This window comes from Haliotis asinina, chromosome 15, assembly GCF_037392515.1.
Source record: "Haliotis asinina isolate JCU_RB_2024 chromosome 15, JCU_Hal_asi_v2, whole genome shotgun sequence".
NCBI classification, from domain to species: Eukaryota; Metazoa; Mollusca; class Gastropoda; order Lepetellida; family Haliotidae; genus Haliotis; species Haliotis asinina.
This window is the reverse complement of record NC_090294.1, coordinates 45,544,766-45,570,247: the sequence shown is the minus strand read 5'-3', so window position 1 is coordinate 45,570,247 and position 25,482 is coordinate 45,544,766. Positions and strand designations below refer to the sequence as shown.

At 40.1% G+C, this 25,482-nt stretch overlaps 1 protein-coding gene across 1 annotated transcript; it reads left to right on the top strand.

Annotated features, from left to right (window-relative positions):
• Positions 1 to 371: 371 nt before the first annotated feature.
• On the top strand, positions 372 to 21,042 carry LOC137265045 (C-type lectin domain family 4 member F-like). The gene is made up of 16 exons (XM_067800368.1): positions 372 to 723; positions 5,623 to 5,718; positions 6,123 to 6,239; positions 7,957 to 8,046; positions 8,438 to 8,548; positions 9,293 to 9,397; positions 10,107 to 10,208; positions 10,658 to 10,753; positions 11,328 to 11,429; positions 12,819 to 12,896; positions 13,367 to 13,453; positions 14,074 to 14,151; positions 15,416 to 15,496; positions 16,527 to 16,613; positions 17,529 to 17,720; positions 20,762 to 21,042. The coding sequence occupies exons 1-16, from the start codon at positions 372 to 374 to the stop codon at positions 20,983 to 20,985; spliced, it is 1,998 nt and encodes a 665-aa protein (XP_067656469.1). The 3' UTR covers positions 20,986 to 21,042.
• Positions 21,043 to 25,482: the final 4,440 nt, after the last annotated feature.

The following is a 25,482-nucleotide window of genomic DNA, read 5'->3' as shown; positions in this document are numbered from 1 at the left end:
TATCCAAAACCAAAACAAACAAACAAAACCTTGTGTGCCATATTCTTGTGGATTGGGACCTACATGGGGAAAAGAAGGCAATATTATTCGTGTTTTCGAGTGAACCTTTAGCGCCTAGGTCCTAAAATAGATAATATTCCTGTACCAATCCCAAGCTGTGAGTATGTGGACATCGTGACAGATGAAAAAAATGATAGCTAGATCCATGTCATCTGATATCAAAAGGTAGATCGATGCGGTGATAGCTGAGAATTTGAGATCCGAAACGCAAATGATGCCAACAAGAGCGATAGCCACTCAGATATGGCAAAGTATAAAAACAGGAGGAATGGTATGTCAGTACACCCACATCACTTTGCAAACAAGTCAGCATGTCCGCGGAGAAGGTGATCATTTTTGGTCTCTGTGCTGTTCTGGCAAATCTTCAACATGGCGTGGCTCTTCCTCCTGGTCTCCCAGACTTGGGCAGTTCGCCGACTCCGTCTCCATCACCATCTCCATCTCCTCTGGCTATTCCCGCGCCATCTCCATCCTCATCCCCAAATGGCACGATTGCTGCCCCTTTCGCCAATACACTCTTTACTTTGCCACAGGACAAGTCAAGATTAAGTACAGCTGTTAGAGTTTCAAACAATGAGGACGTCATTGAAGATGTAGAGACAAGGCTGTCTACGCTGGAATCATCCTTTGAAAACATGACGATTATCCAAAACGATACAAACGGTAAGCAGTTTTCTGGGTTTTTTTAACATTGTTTTATGTTTTTTTAAGGGATGGCTTGAAACAGTCATTAACGTTTACTGTTTAAAAAATAATATTGTTTGAAATTTCCGTAAGAAGTTCATGAGACTTATCATTAAAACAATTATGTAGGTCAATTTGTGGTATTATGTTATAGAGTGCGAAACTGTTTAGAGTCCTTATCATAGTGGGGTTTTTTAACATGAAAGGTGCATATCTCCAGGGTTACAGTACTACGAGCAGGGTTGTTTATTTACTTTTGGAAATGCCTGAAACAACGAACACTAAGTACATTTTTTCGGTCCAAATGAAAGAGAATTGTAATATTTTTAGGATTTATTTATAAATCATAGTTTTTAAATGTATTGGTCTATGAAATCGGTCACACTTACAAAGATAACATGATAAAGAACAAAGGGATTAATTAATGCTGGAAATACATTGTCTGCATTTTTGGACCCTTCATACAAAATCTTCATTCATGCCATACCCCATTCTCTTCCCACAGAGGTTACTCCTGTCATATCTTCCTACGTAGAAAGATATGACCGGAGTAACTTCTGTGGGAAGAGACTTGCCATACCTATCCGTGTGTGTATCCACAACTGGTGCTTGATATGTTCGTTCCCAACACCAAAATCACTGTAGTGTTTGAAATATACAGTAACTGAAAGGCAAAATAAACGTCGTAATATTGGAAATGACATTTGAGTATCAGCTGAGTATTTGAATCTATATTTTAAATATACACGGAAAACGAGTGAACGAGTGAACGATTGCTATTCGAGCAGGCATTTTATGCCTGAATGCATGCATGATGCACGTGCATATCAATTTCAATGCTGTGTTTGTGCGAACACCTCACTTTCCGCAAACAAGAACATTTCTAACCTCAATCTCAAACAATACTTGACTGGGCAAAGCAGATTATACAACCAAGATTCGTGTTTTCCTCAAACCTGACTTCCGGTGAATATTGGAAAAAAAGGTTCAAACGGTCCATTGATGCATAAATGTCAATTCCATTACTACAGCGTCCCTTTTGCCTTTCAGTATAGCTGGTAATCTGTAAACAGGTTCTTTTCTTTTCTGTTTCTTTGCAATATTTGAGTACACAAACTTTACACACAGTTTACAACTGAGTAATTGAAAGCTGATGTACCGTAACGTAAACCAACATACAGATGAATTTCTAGACTCTGTACTCTGATACGTATTAACATAATGGTTGGAATACAATGCACCGATAGTGGTTGTAGATGGATATAATATTAATATTTCTGACAAATTATATAGCCATTTGAACAGTAAACGAAGGCCAAACGATGCGTGTGAGTTGTTGTTACCTACAATTTAATGTATCCAAATTGTAAGCATATGATTAATGTGAGTTTGTTTTCTAATCGGGATTTCTATATGTTTAAACGGTTGTGTATATCATGTTTTTTCTTTGTGTCCAAATGTTGATTTTTTGTCATAAAATTTGAATTGCTTGCAGACTTTGCTTTTAACCCCTAATATGACCTATTTTAAACAAGTCTTTAAAATGAAATATTACATAGGTTTTATTTATTTGTTTTCAATATGAAAATAGTCTTTAGATTATATAGTTCATTTTCATAGCAACTGGTTTATTGCAAGACATCTGTGAATAAAACTGAAAGCAGAGATGATTACAGTTTACCACAGCTCTGAAAAGAAATTTGTAGACAACTGCCTAGTCTTTACCATGTACGACTTCTTCGAATTCGCTTTTACCCTCGTGCCTCGTGTCGTATATATATCGTTCTGTTAACTTGTAGATTTTCCAAGCATAGAATAAGATAATTTTGTTTCCTTTCTTGCACCAAATAAGGTCTTACAAGAAATAGACGATAATGGATGCATATATTTAGCTTCCTAGACTGGCCGAAGTATCCTGTTTTTTTAATATTCCGTAATACCTATTTTGCAAACACGATATTCTTAAGTTTTCAAAGATTAACAGATGTCTGTCAATATCGACAAAATGGTTTATTCCAACTTTTGGTTTATGCCTTTATTACATCAGTTCGTTTCAGGTGCATATGCCTTCATTGTGCTAGATTGGTCTTGTCAGTAGATCCCCTTTATTGTCTATGACCTGACCCTTAAAGGGAATGTATTTACAAGAAGAAGTGAATTTTATCGGTTTAGTTCTGCTTACTTTGTCGGGTTTTGGCACAAGTTTCTTATTGCGATATTTTGCGATACACTCTTCTGTATTGCGCTAGGTGTTGCAATATATTTTGAAAGAAGAGGCATTGAGATCTGTCCACCTTTTAATATCGTTTTACCTTTCAGCTGATTCACACTATATGTGAGTAGCCACTGTGCACTGTATAGCTTCTTTCAAAGTAAAACAAAATATGTATTTTATATTTTTATTTTTAAACATCGGGGACAGATTAGATTAACAAATTGCCATGTATACCTAAATTATGGAACGTATTGCACGTATCGTGCAAGATGGCGACCGTTGACAAACATTCGTTATTCCTTGTGTACCACTACCACCGTACTGTCCTGGTGTGCCAGTCCGTGTCATCCATAAATGTTGCTTATCTTTTTTTCGGATCAATACTAACCTTAATTTATATTTCTAAGCTTTGGAATAATGAATAGAAATCTAATGTTCCTTATGTTATAGGAGTTGGTTGTCACGTGTTCTTTTGCAGATTGGTTCGCTCTTTTCTCGGATCTGTTAAGATGAATTCAGAAAATCTCCTGCTTTGGTTTCTTCATGAATCTATAGTTGTATAAATGCCATTTAGAAATTGATCAAATATATAAACCTGAAGGGTACTTTTCACGGTTTTTCACGGAGTAACCGATTTTAAGGTTTCTGTTTTGGATTTTATGTTTAGTATTAGTATCTGTTCCTAGGTTTTACATTTTCCTAACTCTATATTGACATCAACATTCAAACTCAGATGATATACTTGTGTTTGAAATCAGTTGAAAAGTGTGGTCAAGGACCATTTTCAGAGTCCAAATGTTTTCTCAATGAAACTGCACCCGACAGGCTATTAAACAGACGCACCAGCCAAGAAAGATAGACGGGTTGAATTACCTGTTTATAGTTACTGTCATTAAATTGATTTTAGCAGCGATCCAGTTATTGTTATGTAGCTTCATTACATAATCTTCTGATTATCTGTCATTGATGGTTCATATCTGTAATAAAGCATTCCTCCTTGGTTTTGATTGGGAAAGTCAGCCCTCGATCATTGGGTCGAGAGAAGTAAGACCCACCCTCTAGTCTCGGGTGTTACTTTCCGAACCACAACCTTGGCTATGGACTCGTGCTTTATCCTACACGTGACACAAAACACATAAACTATTTGGAATTACAATTTCTTATTACAGTGCAGATTTTAATGCTTGTCTTTGGTAGAGTCCCAATTCACAACGGAAGCTGCGGTGACTGAGTGCTTTAGATGGCTGACTTTGTGTGCTGACGTTTAGGTGTTGAGGTTCGAATCTCAAATAGAACTCATGATGTCAGTGCGCATTGCTGGGTATTTGTTTTTCAGGAAATTGAACCGAATTGTGTAACGTTTGGTCTGATATTGTGATATTCGTACCTTTGGTGTTTAAAACGGGAAGGGTAATTTCAGATAGGGAACCTGCACAATACTTCCAATTGCATATCAAAATAAGGATGTATTGGCATATTTGTTGTGCAGTAGGGGCTGCTCCAATGAGGTAACATTTTTTAGCAAAAGTGGAGATTCGCAATTGGTTCACCCTCTAATTCTTTTTCAGTGAGATGCAAGTGAGGAATCACCTTACTATTTCCTGTCGAGGGAGAAGGAAAGAAATAAAATCACGCATAATATTTTGTATCAAGCGTTAGGAATGCTCATAAACATTAATATTTAATCATATTTATATTAACATATGGCCATTTAAATTAATGCATTTCTCTTGAAATAGAAAATAAGAGCATATTGTCAATATAAATGCATTACTTTAGCGAACTGGTAAGATGTTCGAAGTCGGACAATAAAATGAGGTTAAGGGACCGTTCATATCATAATTTCATAATCTATGTCAGGGGCTCTGTGTGTGTGGGGTGGGGTTGGGAGGTATAATGATCTTGATATGGAGAAGCATGTACAGTGCAAATGACTAATTGCTTTTCACCATCGTCATCGTCATCGTCATCGTCGTCGTCGTCATCATCATCATCATCATCATCATCATCATCATCATCATCATCACACATCCCTCTTGATTGATACATGAGGTGAATTGTGCATGTGTGTATATCACTAACAAGTGTGTGATGTGAGATAGTTGTCAAAATTAATGGTCTGTAATGCAAATGATAAAGTGTTAGTATCAAATGCAGGGTTCTACATTTCTTTTTAATTTCCTGTATTTCCTACTTTTGTCTGTGTTAAATGTACAGAGGTACAAACACCCGATGCACGAGCATGGGGATAATTCATTGTACACGTGTATCCCATGTGTTGTGTTAAGATGTGGTGATAAAGATAAATGGTGGTGCGTTTTAAAATGTCTGTCTTTGAAGAATTGGCTCAAGCTTATACTTCCTATCCAAACTGAAACTTCAGGTTCCCCGACGTTTTTTGAAGCGTATGATCATTTCAGCCTGTATATATGTTAAAGTCAAGACCTCTACATGGGTCCTAATGCGGATCCCTGCTGCAGCTATGTTTCCAGATGCTCAGCAGGACGTACAGTTTATTGAAGTCGTTCTTGTCAGATGTGGACCTATGAACTTCATCAGAATGGTGCAGTAGACGATGCACCCAGTGTTGCCCACCCCATGAGAATCACAATAGTGTTTTATATAAGAAAATGTTTTCAATCATGCTAAACCGTCTTTTTCAGTCGATATTGCCACTCTCAGAACTGACGTGGACTTACTTCAGTCTCAGATGTCCTCTGTCACTTCCAGCATCACCAACCTCCAGAACACTGCTGCAGGTGAGATGCTGATCTGTCCTTGACACACCGTTAGTTGTAGACGTTTCCCTATTTCCGACAGTGTGGTACTTTTACAGAATCATGACCCGTGCATGAAATTTGGAATGACAAAAACGAAATCCCTAAGACAATATAGCGATTGAGTCGACGATTGAATCAACTCGCCTACTTCCCTAATGGCCCACTTTTTAACCCATGAAGATCCGGGCTAGAATTGGTCTTCTGTAACAAATGTTCGTCGTAAAAGGCAACTAACGGGATCGGGTCACATCTGTCATCGTATCCCGATTGCATAATTAGTGCTGATGATGCCAGTCACTAGAATGCCTTGTCCAAACATCATATCATGCTCTCTGAACATCATGGGAAACAGTATTTCCAACTATTTCACCATGTTTATACAGCGCCGAGTCCCGCAACAGACAACAGCGCTGACATTGATGGACTGAGTGCAGGCTTGGACGGAGTCATACAGGACCTGGCATCTACGCGTGCATCGTTGGAATTCTCAATAGCGGATGGTGAGTATGTGTAAGAAAGTCTCAATAGCAGATGGTGAGTATGTGTAAGAAAGTCTCAATAGCAGATGGTGAGTATGTGTAAGAAAGTCTCAATAACAGATGGTGAGTATGTGTAAGAAAGTCTCAACAGCAGATGGTGAGTATGTGTAAGAAAGTCTCAACAGCAGATGGTGAGTATGTATAAGGAAGTCTCAATAGCATATGGTGAGTATGTGTAAGAAAGTCTCAATAGCAGATGGTGAGTATGTGTAAGAAAGTCTCAATAGCAGATGGTGAGTATGTGTAAGAAAGTTTCAACAGCAGATGGTGAGTATGTATAAGGAAGTCTCAATAGCATATGGTGAGCATGTGTAAGAAAGTCGCAACAGCAGATGGTGAGTATGTATAAGGAAGTCTCAATAGCATATGGTGAGTATGTGTAAGAAAGTCTCAATAGCAGATGGTGAGTATGTGTAAGAAAGTCTCAATAGCAGATGGTGAGTATGTGTAAGAAAGTCTCAATAGCAGATGGTGAGTATGTGTAAGAAAGTCTCAACAGCAGATGGTGAGTATGTATAAGGAAGTCTCAATAGCATATGGTGAGCATGTGTAAGAAAGTCTCAATAGCAGATGGTGAGTATGTGTTAGAAAGTCTCAATAGCATATGATGAGTATGTGACACTCACTCAATAGCAGGAAGTCTCAGTAGCAGGTGTGAGTATGTATAAGAAAATATCAATACCGAGAGCGAGTATGTGTCAGGAACTCTTAGTGGCAGATGATGAATGTGTGAAGGCAGGTCTCAATAGCAGATGGTGAGTATGTGTTAGGAAGTCTCAATTACAGAGGGTGAGTATACATATGAAAGTCTTAATAACAGGAAGTCTTAACAGCAGATGATGAGAATGTATTAGGTAGTCTGAATAGTGATAAATGGTGAGTATGTATCAGGACGTTTCAATAGCAGATGGTAAGTATGTGTCATGCTGGCTGCTCACTGAAGAGAACCAAAGCAATACTAGGAAGAAAATGTGACAATACTGCGGAGACCTGTTGGTTCCACTTTGTTTTCAAAAATGAATGTTTGGGGCTTTTTGGTTTTTGCAGTTCGTGCATGCATTTCGATTTTAGAGTTTCTTCGTGGTACTTTGTCTACTTAGTTACTTTCGATATATTCCGATTATTATTTTGTTAGTTCAGGTTTTGTTAGTGTTTACGACCTTATCGTTAGTTGTCAAGCCTTTTCCGAGCTTAAAAAGCAAACTTTATAGATAATCACATGAAGCTTGGACATGTAGCAAGTTCCATTATCGTGCGTCATTATCGATACTCTGTCTTTGTTAAATGTCTTCATAAATTAGATTTGGATGTTCGTATTAATTTGCGATCAACTGAAAAAAGTTGATACGAGAGCTATATTTCCTCCTGCATGCTTGAATGTGTTCAGCAATGTGAAGTACATCGCTCTTGAAAAGCAATGAAACTGAAATTGAGCAAAGAAAGTTATTTACAAAATTGTGTTCATAATTGAATGACTGTTGATCATATGTATTCTCACATATGTGAATCATTCGACATTTAAACTTCTTGGGACACATGAGTGGTTCATTAATTCTATAATGGTGATTAAAAGTGGGCAAAGAATTCGGTTGAGGGAAGTATGAAGGCAATAGTTGGCATACTACGGTAACAGTGGAAAATGTGTGTCTGGAAGACTCTGTTTTACTATCCTCTTCAGTGGGAGCTGAGGTCACATCGTTTCACAACTCGTTGTCAAGCATGGGACTGCGAGTCACGGAGAATGAAAACGCATTCACAGGAGTCTACGGTAAGTCAGAATTACATACACAAATACACACTCTGCCATCTAACCCACTCAGCCAGCGCGGCCACTACAAAAATAGCATTCAGACAACCGGTAGTCTAGATCATGGAGTTTGTGTACCCCTTTGACAAGTATAACTTCATGAGAGCGATCCAACACATTCGGTTACCGATTCGTACCCCTAATAAAGTCCCACAAGAAAATAACTATTGACATAACGAATTGGCTGTAATAAGGTCGTAAAGACAAAAGTCCCAATAGGGGTAGGAGGACATTTTTAAGATGTCCTGACTATTTTAAACATTTTAGATTTAGGAAACAAGATGCAGCGTCATTTTAATGGGAAATTTTAATTTGATGCTTGAACTAATATGTGTGACCGATTTACTTCCAGCTGAGATCGATGGCCTGTCCAGCAGAGTAGAGAATGCTATCACACACGACACTATTGATGAGATTGACGACGACTTGGACAAACTGGATAAACGAATTAATGCACTTGAACGTAAGCAAAAGACAACTTGTGGAGCACAGTGGTACAGTGGTTAGCACATGGCCCCCTCACGCCAAAGGCCCGGGTTCGAATCTCGGTAGAGACACCACCGTTTTGTGACTTGGGTGTCATACTGTGTTGTGTCCCTAGGCAAGACGCTTCGTCCACACTGCACTGTCCACCCAGGTGTTCAAATGGATACCTGAGAAGCGGATATACGGAACTACACAATCGCGTTTAGCGTTAAATAGTAGTTTTGAAAGTACAGTTCCGTCAGGGTAAAAGACAGAGAGCAGCATCGCGTTGGATTCTAGGCCCCAAAAATTAGCATTATCATTATTATAAATTAAATACATATAAACTTATGAGTAAGCGTGTGAATGAGTTTTGTAATGTACCACTGTTAGCAATATTTCAGGGTGGGGATACCAGAAATGGGCGTCACACATTCTACCCATGTGGTGAATCTAACCCAGGTCTACCGTGTGACGAGCATAAGGGTGGTGGGGTAGTCTAGTGGTTAAAGCGTTAGCTCGTCACGGAGACGACCTTTGTTCAATTCCGCAGACATGAACAATAAGTGAAACCCATTTCTGGTGTGCTCTGTCGTGATATTGCTGGAAAAGTGGCTGTGAAAATTCACTCACTCACTATTACCAGCAAAAAACAGATCCTTCAACACTTGGTATCCCACGGGACATCCAGTTTGATATGTGTGCATGTTTTGAAATGTCACCATTTGTATGTCTCTTTCAGTTCAGGGTGGAGGCACTTCGAATCAGGCTGACATCGACAGCATTGTAACACGTGTTGGTGTTCTTGAAAATACTCAGAATACCCTCAACTCATCAGCCATCGATGGTGAGTGAAATATCGCATCACCTCACAAGTGTTGGCCCTAAATGGACTGGTCATTTTACGTCCATATGATTGGATTGGAGGAGACAAATGTTTCTTTGGAGGACAAATTATATTAACTTTCTCAACACACGAAAAACCAGATCTATTTGCTAAAACCTCACAAAGTGGGATCTAGTTTAAAGAAAATTTTCCAGTTGAACGGAAAGCATATTCATGTTCTGTTTTGCGTGAAAACTTATCATGATATCTCAGCTAACACAAGATATTATTGAGTGGTGAGGACATTACAGGTTAGCTTCTAGAGGCAAAGTACATTCATGCACATTCATGAGTCGTGAATATACTTTTAGGTGAACTAAGAATATTGGTCGACTTGCCAAAAATACCAAGAAATTGGAAGGGATGTGATGCTGCTTGTCTCAGTCGACTCTCTGAATTATTTTTGGAATATTTTTACAATGTTACATTGTCTTCAGTTCAAAGTACTGTAAGAACAACGAACCCATGTGTCTTTGTACAATGAACTCTGTTGGAATAATGTAAATAAGTCGATACTCTTTACACGATATACTGAACCATTATTGATGGTTCATTTATTTTCTAACTTCAGGATGTGACGGAAACGTCTTCAGTGTGATTCCATTACAGGTGATTTCCCAGGTATCTTTTCAACAAACTCATGATGCCAAACCAAATTCTATTTCCTCAGCTTTGCAAGAGCAGGTGACTGGCTTGGAGTCAACCGTAGGTGGAGTTTCTGCTAGTTTAGAACACATGGAAGGCAGTATCACAGATCAACTCAGAGCACAAGGTAAACATTGATGTTATCTGGGTCATTTTTATACGGGAAATGAGTAAGTGTTCTCAAAAGATAAGGGATCAGTGGAAAGACAAGTGTTTCTTTATTTTTATCCAACGTTTCTTCGCAAACTGTATAGTGCATAGCTTGTGAAGAAGCCTCGAAAAAAAGAACACTTGTGCTATAATGCGATCCCTTATTTTGTTCCCTCAGTATATGACGACCTGTGTCATTCCTTCATGGTTTTCCCACCTCCATCGTTCTGATATATGACAACCTGTATCATCCCTTTATGGCTTCCCTACCTCTCCCGTTCTGACATATGACGACCTGTATCATCCCTTTATGGTTTTCCCACCTCCATCGTTCTGATATATGACAACCTGTACCATTCCTTTATGCTTCCCAACTTCAACCGTTCTGACATATGACGACCAGTGAACCTAATTCTTATTTTGTAGATACAAAGCTCGACGACACGTCGGCTGCCCTCGTAGATTTAATGAGTCAACTTGCTGAAACACGTGCTGAAATAGGTGTCTGTCAAAAAGAAGGAGGTAGGAGATGACAACGAACTCTGAGAGGCATTGTTTTTTCTTTCTCAAAGGGAATACAGGGAAATATCAGCCAAAATAAAGCAATGAATGAAATGTGTTCGTGTAAATACATAAGGATCACCTGATAATACTCAAGCTGTTACAGGCCTTTTTCATGCTTCACGTGAAAGAAAAAGAGAACACGTTCATATATAGAACTGTCACGTGACTGATACTCATTTAGTGCGCTTGCAAATAATATGGTGTCTCCTACTGGCCATTTGCACGGTTTTCCTTTCTGTCTGAAGATCTGACCCTCCTTTCACAAATCACAAAGTTGGACGAAAGTCATTAATGTAGTCTTTGTACACTGTTAAAGAATGGGAGTTCAGGATGTTAACGTTTGTGAAGGTTGCATCATGAAAGGAGCTCAATTGTAATTTTATCAAAACAGAAGTCACCAAACAGATATATGCAGTACCAAATGGTGGGGTCAAGAGTCGATATATCTCAGGGTTCGAGCCTTCGTGTTGTGAACTCGTCCAGAATATGTTTATGGTAGTGAGTGAATTGAACATGTTTCCTTGTGTTTTAGGTTGCGATGACATTCACACCATGATTGATCGTATGCAGACTCAGGCTGCGGAAATAGAAGCTCTTGTAAACTCTCTGTCAGCAACCAGTACAGAGAATGCTGGTACAGTAACAACGGGGGTGTCAGTCAGGGTCCTTGCTGTGTCCTCCCATTTGTCATATTCCATTTGTCAAGCGTTATGAAGCGACACCAGCTATCGTGGAATGCATCAGTTATCGTAATGCTGGTAGCTTAGTTGTAAACCCCTGAAGATCTGGGTTAGAGTGAGTGAGTGTTTTAGCTTTACGCCGTACTCAGCAATATTCCAGTTATATGGCGGCGGTCAGCAAATAATCAAGTCTGGACCAGACACTCCAGCAATCAACGGCATGAGCATCGATCTGCGCAAATGGGAATCGACATGTGTCAATCAAATCAGTGTGCCTGACCACCCGATCCTGTTAGTCGCCTCTTACGACAAGCATAGTCGCCATTTATGGCAAGCATGGGTTGCTGAAAGCCTATTCTACCCTGGGATCGTCACGGGTCCCGGATAAGAACTCATCTTCAGCAACCTATACATGTCTTAAAAGAAGGGATTTGGTGGTCGGACTCGCTGACTTTGTTGACATATGTCATTGTATCCTAGCTGGATTGTTTGTTCCTGACTCCATCCTGACTGAATGCTGACCGTGGCGTTAACCAACAAACAAACCTTAGTATGAATGGACTGATCCAACACATAAGATGCCAGTACGTTCATTCACGCTCCATTTAAATAATTTACAATCATTATGAGAGCTTTGACAAACTATCAAGTATCAAACTAAAACAATACACATCAACTAACAATGTAAACATGATTCACAACAATAGTCTAAAGACTTTACTCCGCTAGTTTGAAAATTATTTGCTGCACTCGTTTTAAAATTAGTCACAGCAATCGTTTTGAGAATTGACTTGAACACTTAGAGATCCTGGCTAGTTCATCCTACCCAGGCTATACACTCTTATCTATGGACTGTCCCACTTCTAATTTGGGTAATATAGCTTGTGATTTGAACTAATCCAATGACCTACATACAACAACTAAGACGTACGAATGAGAATGGAGACCGTCGTTGCACTATTGGGGTTTTACTTACATTTTAGCATCATGATTGCGATAGTATGAATAGGACATACTTTATCTTCCAAAAAGCAGTTAATTTCTTTAACATATCATGTCCTACTATATTCGCTCTTATTAATATCGGTCAAGTGCATGTTTAATAGTGTTATCCAAATAATAGATTGATGTATTGAACGGGCATTTATTTATGAAGATCCTTGCATAACTGTTGTGGAACAACATGAACTGACTCATACAAGACATGTTTAATTTCACTCTACCCAGGATGGAAGGTTAGGTGTCGAGGCAACAACAAACAAAAAAACCCTCAATGGAGTACTATGACCATTTTGAAGTCTATGGGTGCAGAGAAATGACCAGTTTTTGTTTATTTCTTGCAGCTTTTGTCGGCGAGTACAGAGTGAAGGTTGATGGAATGGAGACAACTATTGCCAGTCTACAAAGTCAACTTGATGCGGGTTAGTATTCAGCAAAAGGGGGTGGTGGTTAGATGAGTGGGTAGCGGCCGGGTGGGATTCCCTGCGTAGGTACAATTCATGAAGACAAATGTGTCATATTGTTGGAGCTTTGCTAAAAGCGTCTTGAAAAAAACTCACTAAATGAGAGAGGTTGTTTAATGTTTAAGAGAAATAACACATTTACAACGCAAAACATCCGGGTTCGATTCCCTCCACATGGGTACAACGTTTGAAGTCCATTTCTGTGTCCTCCTCCTTAATATTGCTGAAAACCAATTTTCAATCTTTTGCATTAAACATTAAAACTTTCTATATCAAGCTCGTGTGTTACTTAATAAATTATATGCTCACATTCAAAAAAGGATTTGTCAGGTATTCTCCCCTTGCTTCTCAACTGGGTACTTTCAAAATTATACAGAAATATCGATTTTAAATAGTGGTGCCTATATCCGTCTTGGTTGTTGTTTCAGAGGCCGCCGGCCAAACTGGTGGTTCCAGTTCTTTGCAGGGCACAGTGGATGGGCTCGTAGCAGATGTTGCAAGTCTTCAAGAAGCTGGTAAATATATACTTTCACAACCAGAAACTCAAACATGTGTAAATATGTACATACATGATACAATAAAACCGGTGTAAACCGGCACCCCACCGGACCGAAATAAATGCCGGTTAGGCAGGGTGCCGGATTAGACAGTGACTACCGTTTTCCGACATGGCTGTCATCTACACCCGTCAATCTCTTTATCTCTATAATGCCTTTGATCTAAATCAATGCACTTCAGAATACTAACGATACTCATAAAACAAATTGCTGCATCCCGTTAGTCAGAAGAAAGGCTCTTGTGAAACCAATATGCCAAAACATACGCTATTACTCGAATGCAGTTCAATCAACTTTTTAAAAAATCTTGAATTGAAGGACAAATTATTACAACTGTCTTCCAGGTGAAAGCAACATTTCAGGTAGCCAAATTCTTCTTTGAGAAGATAGGCAAAAATAATAGTCACCAAATTATTGAAGTCATCATTCATCCTTTAGACATATGGGTGGTGTAGTAGCCTTGTCGTCACGCCGAAGACCCCGCTTCGATTTCCCACTTGGGCACAGTGTGTGAAGCCCGTATCTGGCGGCCCCCGGCGTAAAACTATACTCACTGATAAATATATGTTCGTCTGCAGGTACATCGACGACTTCATCCGTTACCGCTCTTCAGAGCGACATCAGCAACCATGCAACGTCCATTGAAACCTTACAGGGTATGTTTGTTACTGTATATTAACACGAAATTAAGACCGGCCAGTCAGTCATGCCGGTTAGAATGATCAGCGGGTCAGGTACCCTTGTCCATTCTACTCTCAACCCAGACAAGGAATGAGGCGGTACCATAAACACAACCACTGCTTTCCAACAAATATGAGACTACCCAACACCGCATCCTTTTGCATTTACAGTGTCGGACCCACTGTTCATTTATTTTATAATGTTATGGAGGAACAAACATCTGCTTAAAGTTGGTTTATTTGTTCCCCGACCTGTTGATTCCTGTGTTTTGTAATTATCATTCTCAACTCTTTGGCGAATTTGCAACCAAACCTGTGCAAAGTGCAAGACGTTATTAACATCAGCCACACGTATCGGGTACCCATTCGCTGCTGGGTGAACAGAAGTACGTGAAGGTTAAGTTACTTGCTTTGACTGACACAGACGTTGTCACAGACGTGTTTCAGATGTGTATATGTGTTTGTCTGTCCACCATCTTACCACCTATCGTCGGATGAGTGGCCTTTGTTACTATACAGGATGCGTATTGTTTACTGGGGTTGTTACGACACTGAGGAGGCGTTGGTCAATAGACCGAATAACAACACGGTCACTAGCGTGATACCTTCACAGCACCCATGCTGTTGGGTCTACCACATAGCAGGGGAGGTCACCCAGTAATTATCTTTGTAGGGTTTCGAAATTCAGCATGTATCCGATATTTATCCAGTATCCGGGGTGGTCGGGCAGCCTAAAAATAGCCCTCTGGTTAATGTGCTCGCTCGTCGCACCGAAGCCTTTGTTCGAATCCCCATATGGATACAATGCGTGAAGCCCATTTCAGAAGCTGCCAGTGGAAAAATTGTTGGAATATCGTTAGATGCAGTGTAACACTGGCACAAACATAAACGAATATGCTTGTCGTAAAACGCGGAAGTACGCTTGTCGTAAGAGGCGATTAAAGTTGTCACAATAGGCAAATATGTGTTTGTGGTAGGAGGCGAATATATTTGTCATAAAAGGGAAATATGTGTTTGTGGTAAAAGGTGAATATAGCTGTCGTAATAGACAACTATGTGTTTGTGGTGAGAGATGCATCTAGTTGTCGTAACAGGCAAATATGTGTTTGTGGTAAGAGGCGAATATATTTGTCATAAAAGGGAAATATGTGTTTGTGGTAACAGGTGAATAACAAACAAACATCGTATCCTCCCAATATATTCTACAACATATGTTCAGGAGGTGCGTCTTATGTTTCAGCTGGGGTGACAGGTCTTCAGTCAAGTCTTGATACTCTGATGGCAGATATATTGGCCGTGGAATCAGAATCAAGCGCTCTAAGTATGTCTTTTCATAAAATGTCTACTTTGATTAGCACGCCTCTAATGATCTTGAAAGGATGTTTCTTAAACATCACTGTCCTGATATGTCCAAAGGAGTCAATGTTTGAAGTAAATCTGTCACGATATAGTCTAAGATGACAATGTTTGGTTTGTACTAAAAGTGTGATGATAACGTTAAAGAAGGTAATGTTTGGTTTGAAGTAGCACTGTCACGATATAGTCAAAGAACTCAATGTTTGGTTTGTAGTAAAACTGTCACTATATGGTTAAAGGAGATATTGTCTGGTTTGAAGTAAAACTGTCACTATATAGTTAATGGAGACAATGTTTGGTTTGAAGTAAAACTGTCACTATATAGTTAAAGGAGATAATGTTTGGTTTGAAGTAAAACTGTCACTGTATAGTTAAAGGAGACAATGTTTGGTTTGAAGTAAAACTGTCACTACATAGTTAAAGGAGACAATGTTTCGTTTGAAGTAAAACTATCGCTATATGGTTAAATGGTCCTTATTCGCGAAACGTAGGCCTAAGAATTCTTAATTTGAATCTTATCCAATGTGTTAGGAATGGATTTAAGAAGCTCGCATGGCTACGAATGTTTGGATAATATCTAGCCATGGTCTATAATTCAGACCACGCCATAGGACTGCATACCATCATACCAAGATGACAATTTCATGGTTTAAAATCTTACATGAAGATTGCATATTTTGCTCCTTCAATAAGCATATATCATATGCCTACTAAGGCTTACGACCCGTGAAGGTCCCGGGGTAGAATAGGCCTTCAGCAACCCATGCTTGCCATAAAAGGCGACTATGCTTGTCGTAAGAGGCGACAAACGGGATCGGGTGGTCGGGCTTGCTGACTTGGTTGACACATGTCATCGGTTCCCAATTGAACAGATCGATGCTCATGTTGATCACTGGATTGTCTGGTCCAGACTCGATTATTTACACACACTAAGGCATACAGTTGCATACAAGGCCCCATCTATTGATGAATGTCACCTCCCTTCCTATTTACAGAAAACAGTGTGAACTCTCAGGTCCAGAATCTGCAGGCACAAATTGATGACCTCAGTGACACCGTTGATAGTATGATCGAAGACATAGGTAGGTCTTTTGAATTTCTTGGTAACTGTCTCTTTGGAGAGTTGCTGCTTCAATCTGAGATTTCACCGAACAATATCTCACTTCCGATCACACTCCCAACCGTAGAGCAATGTCTCATTTCTGTTCACACTATCAACCATGGAAACAGTATCTCACTTCCGATCACACTCCTAACCGTAGAGCAATGTCTCATTTGTGTTCACACTATCAACCATGGAAACAATGTCTCACTTCCGATCACACTCCTAACCGTAGAGCAATGTCTCATTTCTGTTCACACTATCAGCCATGGAAACAATATAATCTCACTTCCGATCACACTCCTAACCGTAGAGCAATGTCTCATTTCTGTTCAAACTAACAACCATGGAAAGATGTCTCACTTCTGACCACACAATCAACTGTCTCAACCATGTCTCACTTCTGACCACACAATCAACTGTCTCAACCATGTCTCACTTCTGACCACACAATCAACTGTCTCAACCATGTCTCACTTCTGACCACACAATCAACTGTCTCAACCATGTCTCATTTCTGACCACACAATCAACTGTCTCAACCATGTCTCACTTCTGACCACACAATCAACTGTCTCAACCATGTCTCATTTCTGTTCACACGAACAACAATGGAAACATGTCTCACTTCTGATGACACCACCAACCAGTGAAACATGTCTCACTTCTAACTTACCTCCACGATGTCTCACCTTTAACCACACTACCGACTGTCTCTGCCATGTGTCACTTGTAACAAGACTACCAACTGTCTCTACCATGTCTCCCTTCTGACCACACTATCAACTGTCTCGACCATGTCTCACTTCTGACCACACTATCAACTGTCTCTACCGTGTCTCACTTCTGACCACACTATCAACTGTCTCTACCATGTCTCCCTTGCAATTTACAGATACCAGCTGCGACTATCCATGGTCGTATAGGAGCTCTGTTGGGACTTGTATCTATACGGCGTACAGTGTGAAGGCTTTCTGGATTGACGCAAGCGACTGGTGCGAGGCATTTGGCAAAAACTATCGACTCTACAAGGTGGACACGAAAGCTAAACAATCTGATTTGGTCAGCTACATCAACTACTACATATGTAAGCAAATCATCATCGGTTAGGTTCAGGTTCAGGTTCAGTGGGTGGCGCGGTGACTAAAGTGTTCGCTCATCATGTCGGGTTCAATTCCCCACAACGGGGCAAACGTTTAAAGCCCATTTCTTGTGAGCCCCGCCAAGATATTACTGTGGTATTGTTAAAAGCGGTGTAAAACCACACTCATTTGAACATTTCCAGTAAGATCGGACACAAATACGTCTCTGTCAGGCTTTGCTACATCTATAATCGATATGTCTGTTTGTTCATAGTGTGTGTCCTTCCCTAATCGAAGTTTTTTCACTCAGTCCTTTTCCCCATTATCTGGTCTCACTGGAACCTGAGATTAGTTGGGGCAAACAGCTGTTATAAATCGGAATAGGATATCAAAACATCTTTCAAACATTGCATTTTATTTCTCACGACGGAATAGTAACATAAAATGAGTATTCTGTGGCTTTAGGTCAGGGGACTTCTCCAATGACATTCTTGTCTCGGATCAAGTCCGATGTTTGTATGTACCGGGGACTTCTCCAATGGCATTCTTGTCTCGGATCAAGTCCGATGTTTGTATGTACCGGGGACTTCTCCAATGACATTCTTGTCTCGGATCAAGTCCGATGTTTGTATTTACAGGGGACTTCTCCAATGACATTCTTGTCTCGGATCAAGTCCGATGTTTGTATTTACAGGGGACTTCTCCAATGACATTCTTGTCTCGGATCAAGTCCGATGTTTGTATTTACAGGGGACTTCTCCAATGACATTCTTGTCTCGGATCAAGTCCGATGTTTGTATTTATAGGGGACTTCTCCAATGACATTCTTGTCTCGGATCAAGTCCGATGTTTGTATTTACAGGGGACTTCTCCAATGACATTCTTGTCTCGGATCAATTCCGATGTTTGTATGTACCGGGGACTTCTCCAATGACATTCTTGTCTCGGATCAAGTCCGATGTTTATATTTACAGGGGACTTCTCCAATGACATTCTTGTCTCGGATCAAGTCCGATGTTTATATTTACAGGGGACTTCTCCAATGACATTCTTGTCTCGGATCAAGTCCGATGTTTGTATTTACAGGGGACTTCTCCAATGACATTCTTGTCTCGGATCAAGTCCGTTGTTTATATTTACAGGGGACTTCTCCAATGACATTCTTGTCTCGGATCAAGTCCGATGTTTGTATGTACCGGGGACTTCTCCAATGACATTCTTGTCTCGGATCAAGTCCGATGTTTGTATTTACAGGGGACTTCTCCAATGACATTCTTGTCTCGGATCAAGTCCGATGTTTGTATTTACAGGGGACTTCTCCAATGACATTCTTGTCTCGGATCAAGTCCGTTGTTTATATTTGCAGGGGACTTCTCCAATGACATTCTTGTCTCGGATCAAGTCCGATGTTTGTATGTACCGGGGACTTCTCCAATGACATTCTTGTCTCGGATCAAGTCCGATGTTTGTATTTATAGGGGACTTCTCCAATGACATTCTTGTCTCGGATCAAGTCCGATGTTTGTATTTATAGGGGACTTCTCCAATGACATTCTTGTCTCGGATCAAGTCCGATGTTTGTATGTACCGGGGACTTCTCCAATGACATTCTTGTCTCGGATCAAGTCCGATGTTTGTATGTACTGGGGACTTCTCCAATGACATTCTTGTCTCGGATCAAGTCCGATGTTTGTATATACAGGGGACTTCTCCAATGACATTCTTGTCTCGGATCAAGTCCGATGTTTGTATTTATAGGGGACTTCTCCAATGACATTTTTGTCTCGGATCAAGTCCGATGTTTATATTTACAGGGGACTTCTCCAATGACATTCTTGTCTCGGATCAAGTCCGATGTTTGTATATACAGGGGACTTCTTTAATGACATTCTTGTCTCGGATCAAGTCCGATGTTTATATTTACAGGGGACTTCTCCAATGACATTCTTGTCTCGGATCAAGTCCGATGTTTGTATTTACAGGGGACTTCTCCAATGACATTCTTGTCTCGGATCAAGTCCGATGTTTATATTTACAGGGGACTTCTCCAATGACATTCTTGTCTCGGATCAAGTCCGATGTTTGTATTTACAGGGGACTTCTCCAATGACATTCTTGTCTCGGATCAAGTCCGTTGTTTATATTTACAGGGGACTTCTCCAATGACATTCTTGTCTCGGATCAAGTCCGATGTTTGTATGTACCGGGGACTTCTCCAATGACATTCTTGTCTCGGATCAAGTCCGATGTTTGTATTTACAGGGGACTTCTCCAATGACATTCTTGTCTCGGATCAAGTCCGATGTTTGTATTTACAGGGGACTTCTCCAATGACATTCTTGTCTCGGATCAAGTCCGTTGTTTATATTTGCAGGGGACTTCTCCAATGACATTCTTGTCTCGGATCAAGTCCGATGTTTGTATGTACCGGGGACTTCTCCAATGACATTCTTGTCTCGGATCAAGTCCGATGTTTGTATTTATAGGGGACTTCTCCAATGACATTCTTGTCTCGGATCAAGTCCGATGTTTGTATTTATAGGGGACTTCTCCAATGACATTCTTGTCTCGGATCAAGTCCGATGTTTGTATGTACCGGGGACTTCTCCAATGACATTCTTGTCTCGGATCAAGTCCGATGTTTGTATGTACTGGGGACTTCTCCAATGACATTCTTGTCTCGGATCAAGTCCGATGTTTGTATATACAGGGGACTTCTCCAATGACATTCTTGTCTCGGATCAAGTCCGATGTTTGTATTTATAGGGGACTTCTCCAATGACATTTTTGTCTCGGATCAAGTCCGATGTTTATATTTACAGGGGACTTCTCCAATGACATTCTTGTCTCGGATCAAGTCCGATGTTTGTATATACAGGGGACTTCTTTAATGACATTCTTGTCTCGGATCAAGTCCGATGTTTATATTTACAGGGGACTTCTCCAATGACATTCTTGTCTCGGATCAAGTCCGATGTTTGTATTTACAGGGGACTTCTCCAATGACATTCTTGTCTCGGATCAAGTCCGATGTTTGTATTTACAGGGGACTTCTCCAACGACTTCTTGATCGGCTTCTCTGCGTTGTCAAGTCAGCAATACAAATGGACAGACGGTTCTTCTACCTTCGATAGCTCGGCGTGGTGCTATGGGGAACCGAACAACTGGGGCCACGGTTGCGGCAGCGTATGGAATGGTGCTGGTCTGTGCCTGGATGATGTCAACTGTGACGCATTCAACAAGTTTATTTGCGAGAAGGTCATTTCATAGGTAGCGCTATTTTTGAAACAGGTAATAAGATGGAATAATTATAATAAAATTTGCAGGTAATTCTTGGATTTGTTATTACATGCTGATGATATCAGAAGCTACGAGTGAGTGAGTGAGTGGCGACACATCAGACTTGTTTCAGCCATACAGAGACGGGAGTTCGTACACATACACAATTCCACCGTAAAACCTAAGCTTATATTTATTGACGGATTTTCTGAAAATATTTGGTGCTTCATTTACAGTATTGTCAGCCTGGGGCCTGTTTCACAAAACTCTCGTAAGCCTAAGATCTCGTAACGTTTCTCGTAGCTCTTGTACCTGGCATACTGTAACATATTATATTCTTTATTACAGAAGTGTAGGCCATCGGCCCATAACTACAAAAGTTGCATGGTATATGACAAAACATGGTGTATATGTATCTTAGATGCATTGCGTGATAAATAAAGCTAGCTAAATTATTTATAAGATTACAGTCTAATGATGACATAAGGAGTTTGAATTTTGCTTTACATGGATTGATGCAAAAGGCTTTAGGTAAATGGTTCAAGCGGAGCTGTTTGAATTTGGAACACACGAGGAGAAAGTGGTACTCATCCTCAATATAACCTTCCTCGCATTGTAAACATAGCCTGTCATTTCTATCTATTTTATAATATCTTCCAGTTTCAATACGTAACTGGTGTGAAAAGCACCTAAACTGCGCGAGTGCTACTCTAAACTTTTTAATGCTAATCACATTTAAATATGGCTCTCTAGACAGTGATGTTTTAAAATAAGAATAAAACGTAGATTTACTGCCATTTTGAAGTGAGCTGAATCAGTTCTGTTCCTGAATACATTTAAGACGATTCTCAAATTCAGTTAAGAATGAGGTAGGGGAAGTAACAGTTTGCTGCTCCCAAACAAAGCCAAAACCCAAGCTGTAAAGCAGATCTCTACACTTCGACGCCCAATTAACTCTATTATGATCTAAAACCATTAGCATCATATGATAACATTTTTTGGGATGACGAGATTCAGACATGCCTAATAGTTTTAGCCAATACTTTACAACCCGTTTATATGCTAAAATATATAGGGGAAACCGCCCACATTCACCACGAGCTATATTATTAGTTGTAGAGATCTTAACGCCTAAAAATCGTTTGCAAGCCAATGTGTGTACAGATTCTATACAGTCATTCTGATAGAATCCCCAGATCTCGGCACCATACAACAGAATAGGAGCTATTTTCCTATCAAATATCTTAAAGTATAACTCAAGAGATATATTGCTTAGTTTACTTATTGTTTTAAGGACACCAAATAAGGCCTTTTTGCCTTGCAAGGCTGCATTGGAACAATGACTAGACCAAGACAAGCCCCTTGTGAAGGTTATACCAAGATACTTATATGAAGTTACAGCTTCCAACTTCCTACCATTATAAAACCAACTTTCTCGTCTTGATAAAATACCACCTCTCTGAAACACGACAACTTTTGTCTTATCCAAATTGACTTCAAGACCGTATTCTATACAAAACGTTTCTAAAACATTGATGCGTTTCTGTAGTCCACCAATAGTATCAGATATAAGTGCGATGTCATCCGCAAAGAGGAGAATAAATATCTGAATAACATCAGGATGTAATTGGATACCTGGACCTGAACACCGTTCTATCTCAACAGCCAGCTCGTTGATAAAAATTGAAAACAGCAGAGGGCTTAGGACGCAGCCCTGACGAACACCACGTGAACAAGGGAAAAATCCTGTTAGCACATTATCAAATTTTACGGTAGCCTTAACGGAAGAATAGATGGCCTGTACAGAGTTAACCATTTTGGGGGAGACACCTCTAGACTTCAATACTGACCATAATTTCAAACGACTTACACTGTCGAATGCCTGTGCAAAATCCACGAAAACACAATAAAGTTTGACCTTTTGCTTACTCAAGTACCTCTGGATAATAGACTGGAGGATAAATATGTTATCAATGGTGGAGTAATCGTGGCAGAAACCAGCTTGTGACTCTACAATTTTACAATATGCTTCACACCAATACGTCAATCTCCTGTTTAATATAGACACATAAACCTTGCTAAATACACTAAGAAGAGAAATACCTCTATAGTTAGATGGGGAGTGTATATCACCTTTCTTATATAAGGGAACAATGACAGCCTCCGACCATGATTCTGGAAAGTAAGCCTGTTCAAACATGGCATTGAAAAGAGCTGTAAGATATGGTACCAAAATATCGGTTGTGTATTTGAAAAATTCTGGAATTAATAAATCAGTACCTGAGGATTTGCCACACTTCAGCCCTTCGATGGCGGTGAAAACCTCCTCCTGTGAAATAGGAGAGTCTAAAATGAAGCGTGTCATATCATCACAGTTATCAGAGTCAGTTTCATCCATAACACTGACTTCGGACTGATCATCGGAAAGAAACAGGTTTTTGAAATGGTCAGCCCATTCGCAGATGGTTATATTAGGAGAACGAGTATTGGCAGAGGAGGACAACCCTTTTAAAGTAGACCAGAATGCTTTACTATCATGGAGACTTCTTGCGATTTTATCGCTCACTTTATCATAGTATGCTTTCCTTTTATTTCTAAGTATTGATGTGTAGGTATTCCGGGCTTTAATATAATTACTCAAGTGAACATCAGTTTTATTACCACGAAATACTTTAAGAAGTCTTTCCCTTTCTGATCTATGGAACCTACATTCCGCGTCAAACCATGGTTCGGAGTGTACAAGTCTAGTTTTCTTATGGCGCTTCATACTACCGGCCGCTTCACAGATTACTGCAGTAAACTGAGTAACAACCTTATCAATTTCATCAACAGGTAGTATACATTTCTCAAATATGTCAACAACGGCAGGTAACAACAGGTTCTCCCTGAACTGTTGGAGATACTTCAGGTCCCACACATAGCGGTCCGTCACACGTTTTGCACGTGCTACTTCAACACTGTCGTCGGTAGCAGGGTCACGTGACTGAAACGAGCACGCTAACGGTTGATGGCTTGAGTCAGCTCGTGAAACAACTTCAAAATGTTTACAATATGAAAATAGGCAATTAGATACAATAATGTAATCAATTACACTTGATCCACTCTGGTTAATAAACGTAAAGTCGCCGATACCAGAATCCGCACCACAACGGCCGTTTAAGATGGACATATTAAGGGCAGCACACATATTCACCAGGACACGACCAGCACTGTTGATGATTTTATCACACGATGACCTGTCGATGTTAACGCTGTCCTCAAACGACGACATATACTCATCCCCCAAGATATCAGAGATGTCATTATCAATGGCATCACATAGTGTTCCCGTTCGAGCATTGAAGTCCCCACCAACAGTCACATGCACATCCTTATTTATTGATCCAAGTACCTCAACAAGTGAGTTACAGAACAGCGTGATACCACACTTAATCTGTTTGTGTGTATACCAGGTAGAGCCACTTGGGTTTACGTATACACTGGCATATAGGACATCTTTATCCAATGAAAAGGCAGTCTTGTCAAATAACAAAAATACAGCATTCTCTGTGATTTTAGATGTTTTCACATAATTATTGAGGGACTTTTTCACAAGAACAGTTATACCTCCTGACGGTCTTCCTCTAATCGCTGTTTTAAGGGCATTGATACTGTAGGGTATGTGTTCATGAAAAATATGGTCATAATCATAGTCAATAGTCCATGTTTCTAGAAGACCAATAATATCAAAGTCAGATATATAATCGGTAAAACATGTATCTGAAAGTTTATTGAGGAAACCGGAGATGTTCCAAAAGAGAAACTGTTTGTTTACGTTCAAAGCCGAACGGCTGTGTAGCTGGGTGTGGCCACACCCCTAGGTATTTGTGGGAGGTGGGTTTACATGAGGAATGCTCTCTACAATGGAGCAGGCTGAGTCTGTATTCGAGGTGTCCGTACTCTCCGATACTACCAGTTCGCCGTTTCGGAAGTAGCCACGTTTGTTTTGTGATCGTAGATCTTGAAGTATTTTCCTCTGTCTGTGAGTCAGGTCACTGGCGACCCCATAACCTTTGCTCCTTAGTGCGTTACGGAGACCAAGTGAGCGTATTTTGCAGTCCGAGGTAAAGAACTTAATTATGATTGGCCTAGTACGTTTAGTTTGTGATGGCCGACGTCCGATCCTGTGAGCTTCAGCGATATCCTCTGGAGACAACCGGACACTGTCCGAGTCCAAACAGTCATTCAGAATCTCACATGACAAGGCTCTCAAATCCCAGCTAACTTCTTCAGGTTTTTCGGACACGCCATATAGCAAAACATTGTTACGTCTATTGTATTGTTCTAATTTTTCAACTTCCTTTAGCAAGTCTGTCACATCATGCTGACCAGATCCACTCTGACGTGGAGGGTTACACTCAAGTTTGTCCAGACGGTCACTGACAGCTTCTATATCTAAACGTAGGACAGATTGTTCCCCTTGAATATCCTGTATGTTTCGCTTTATGT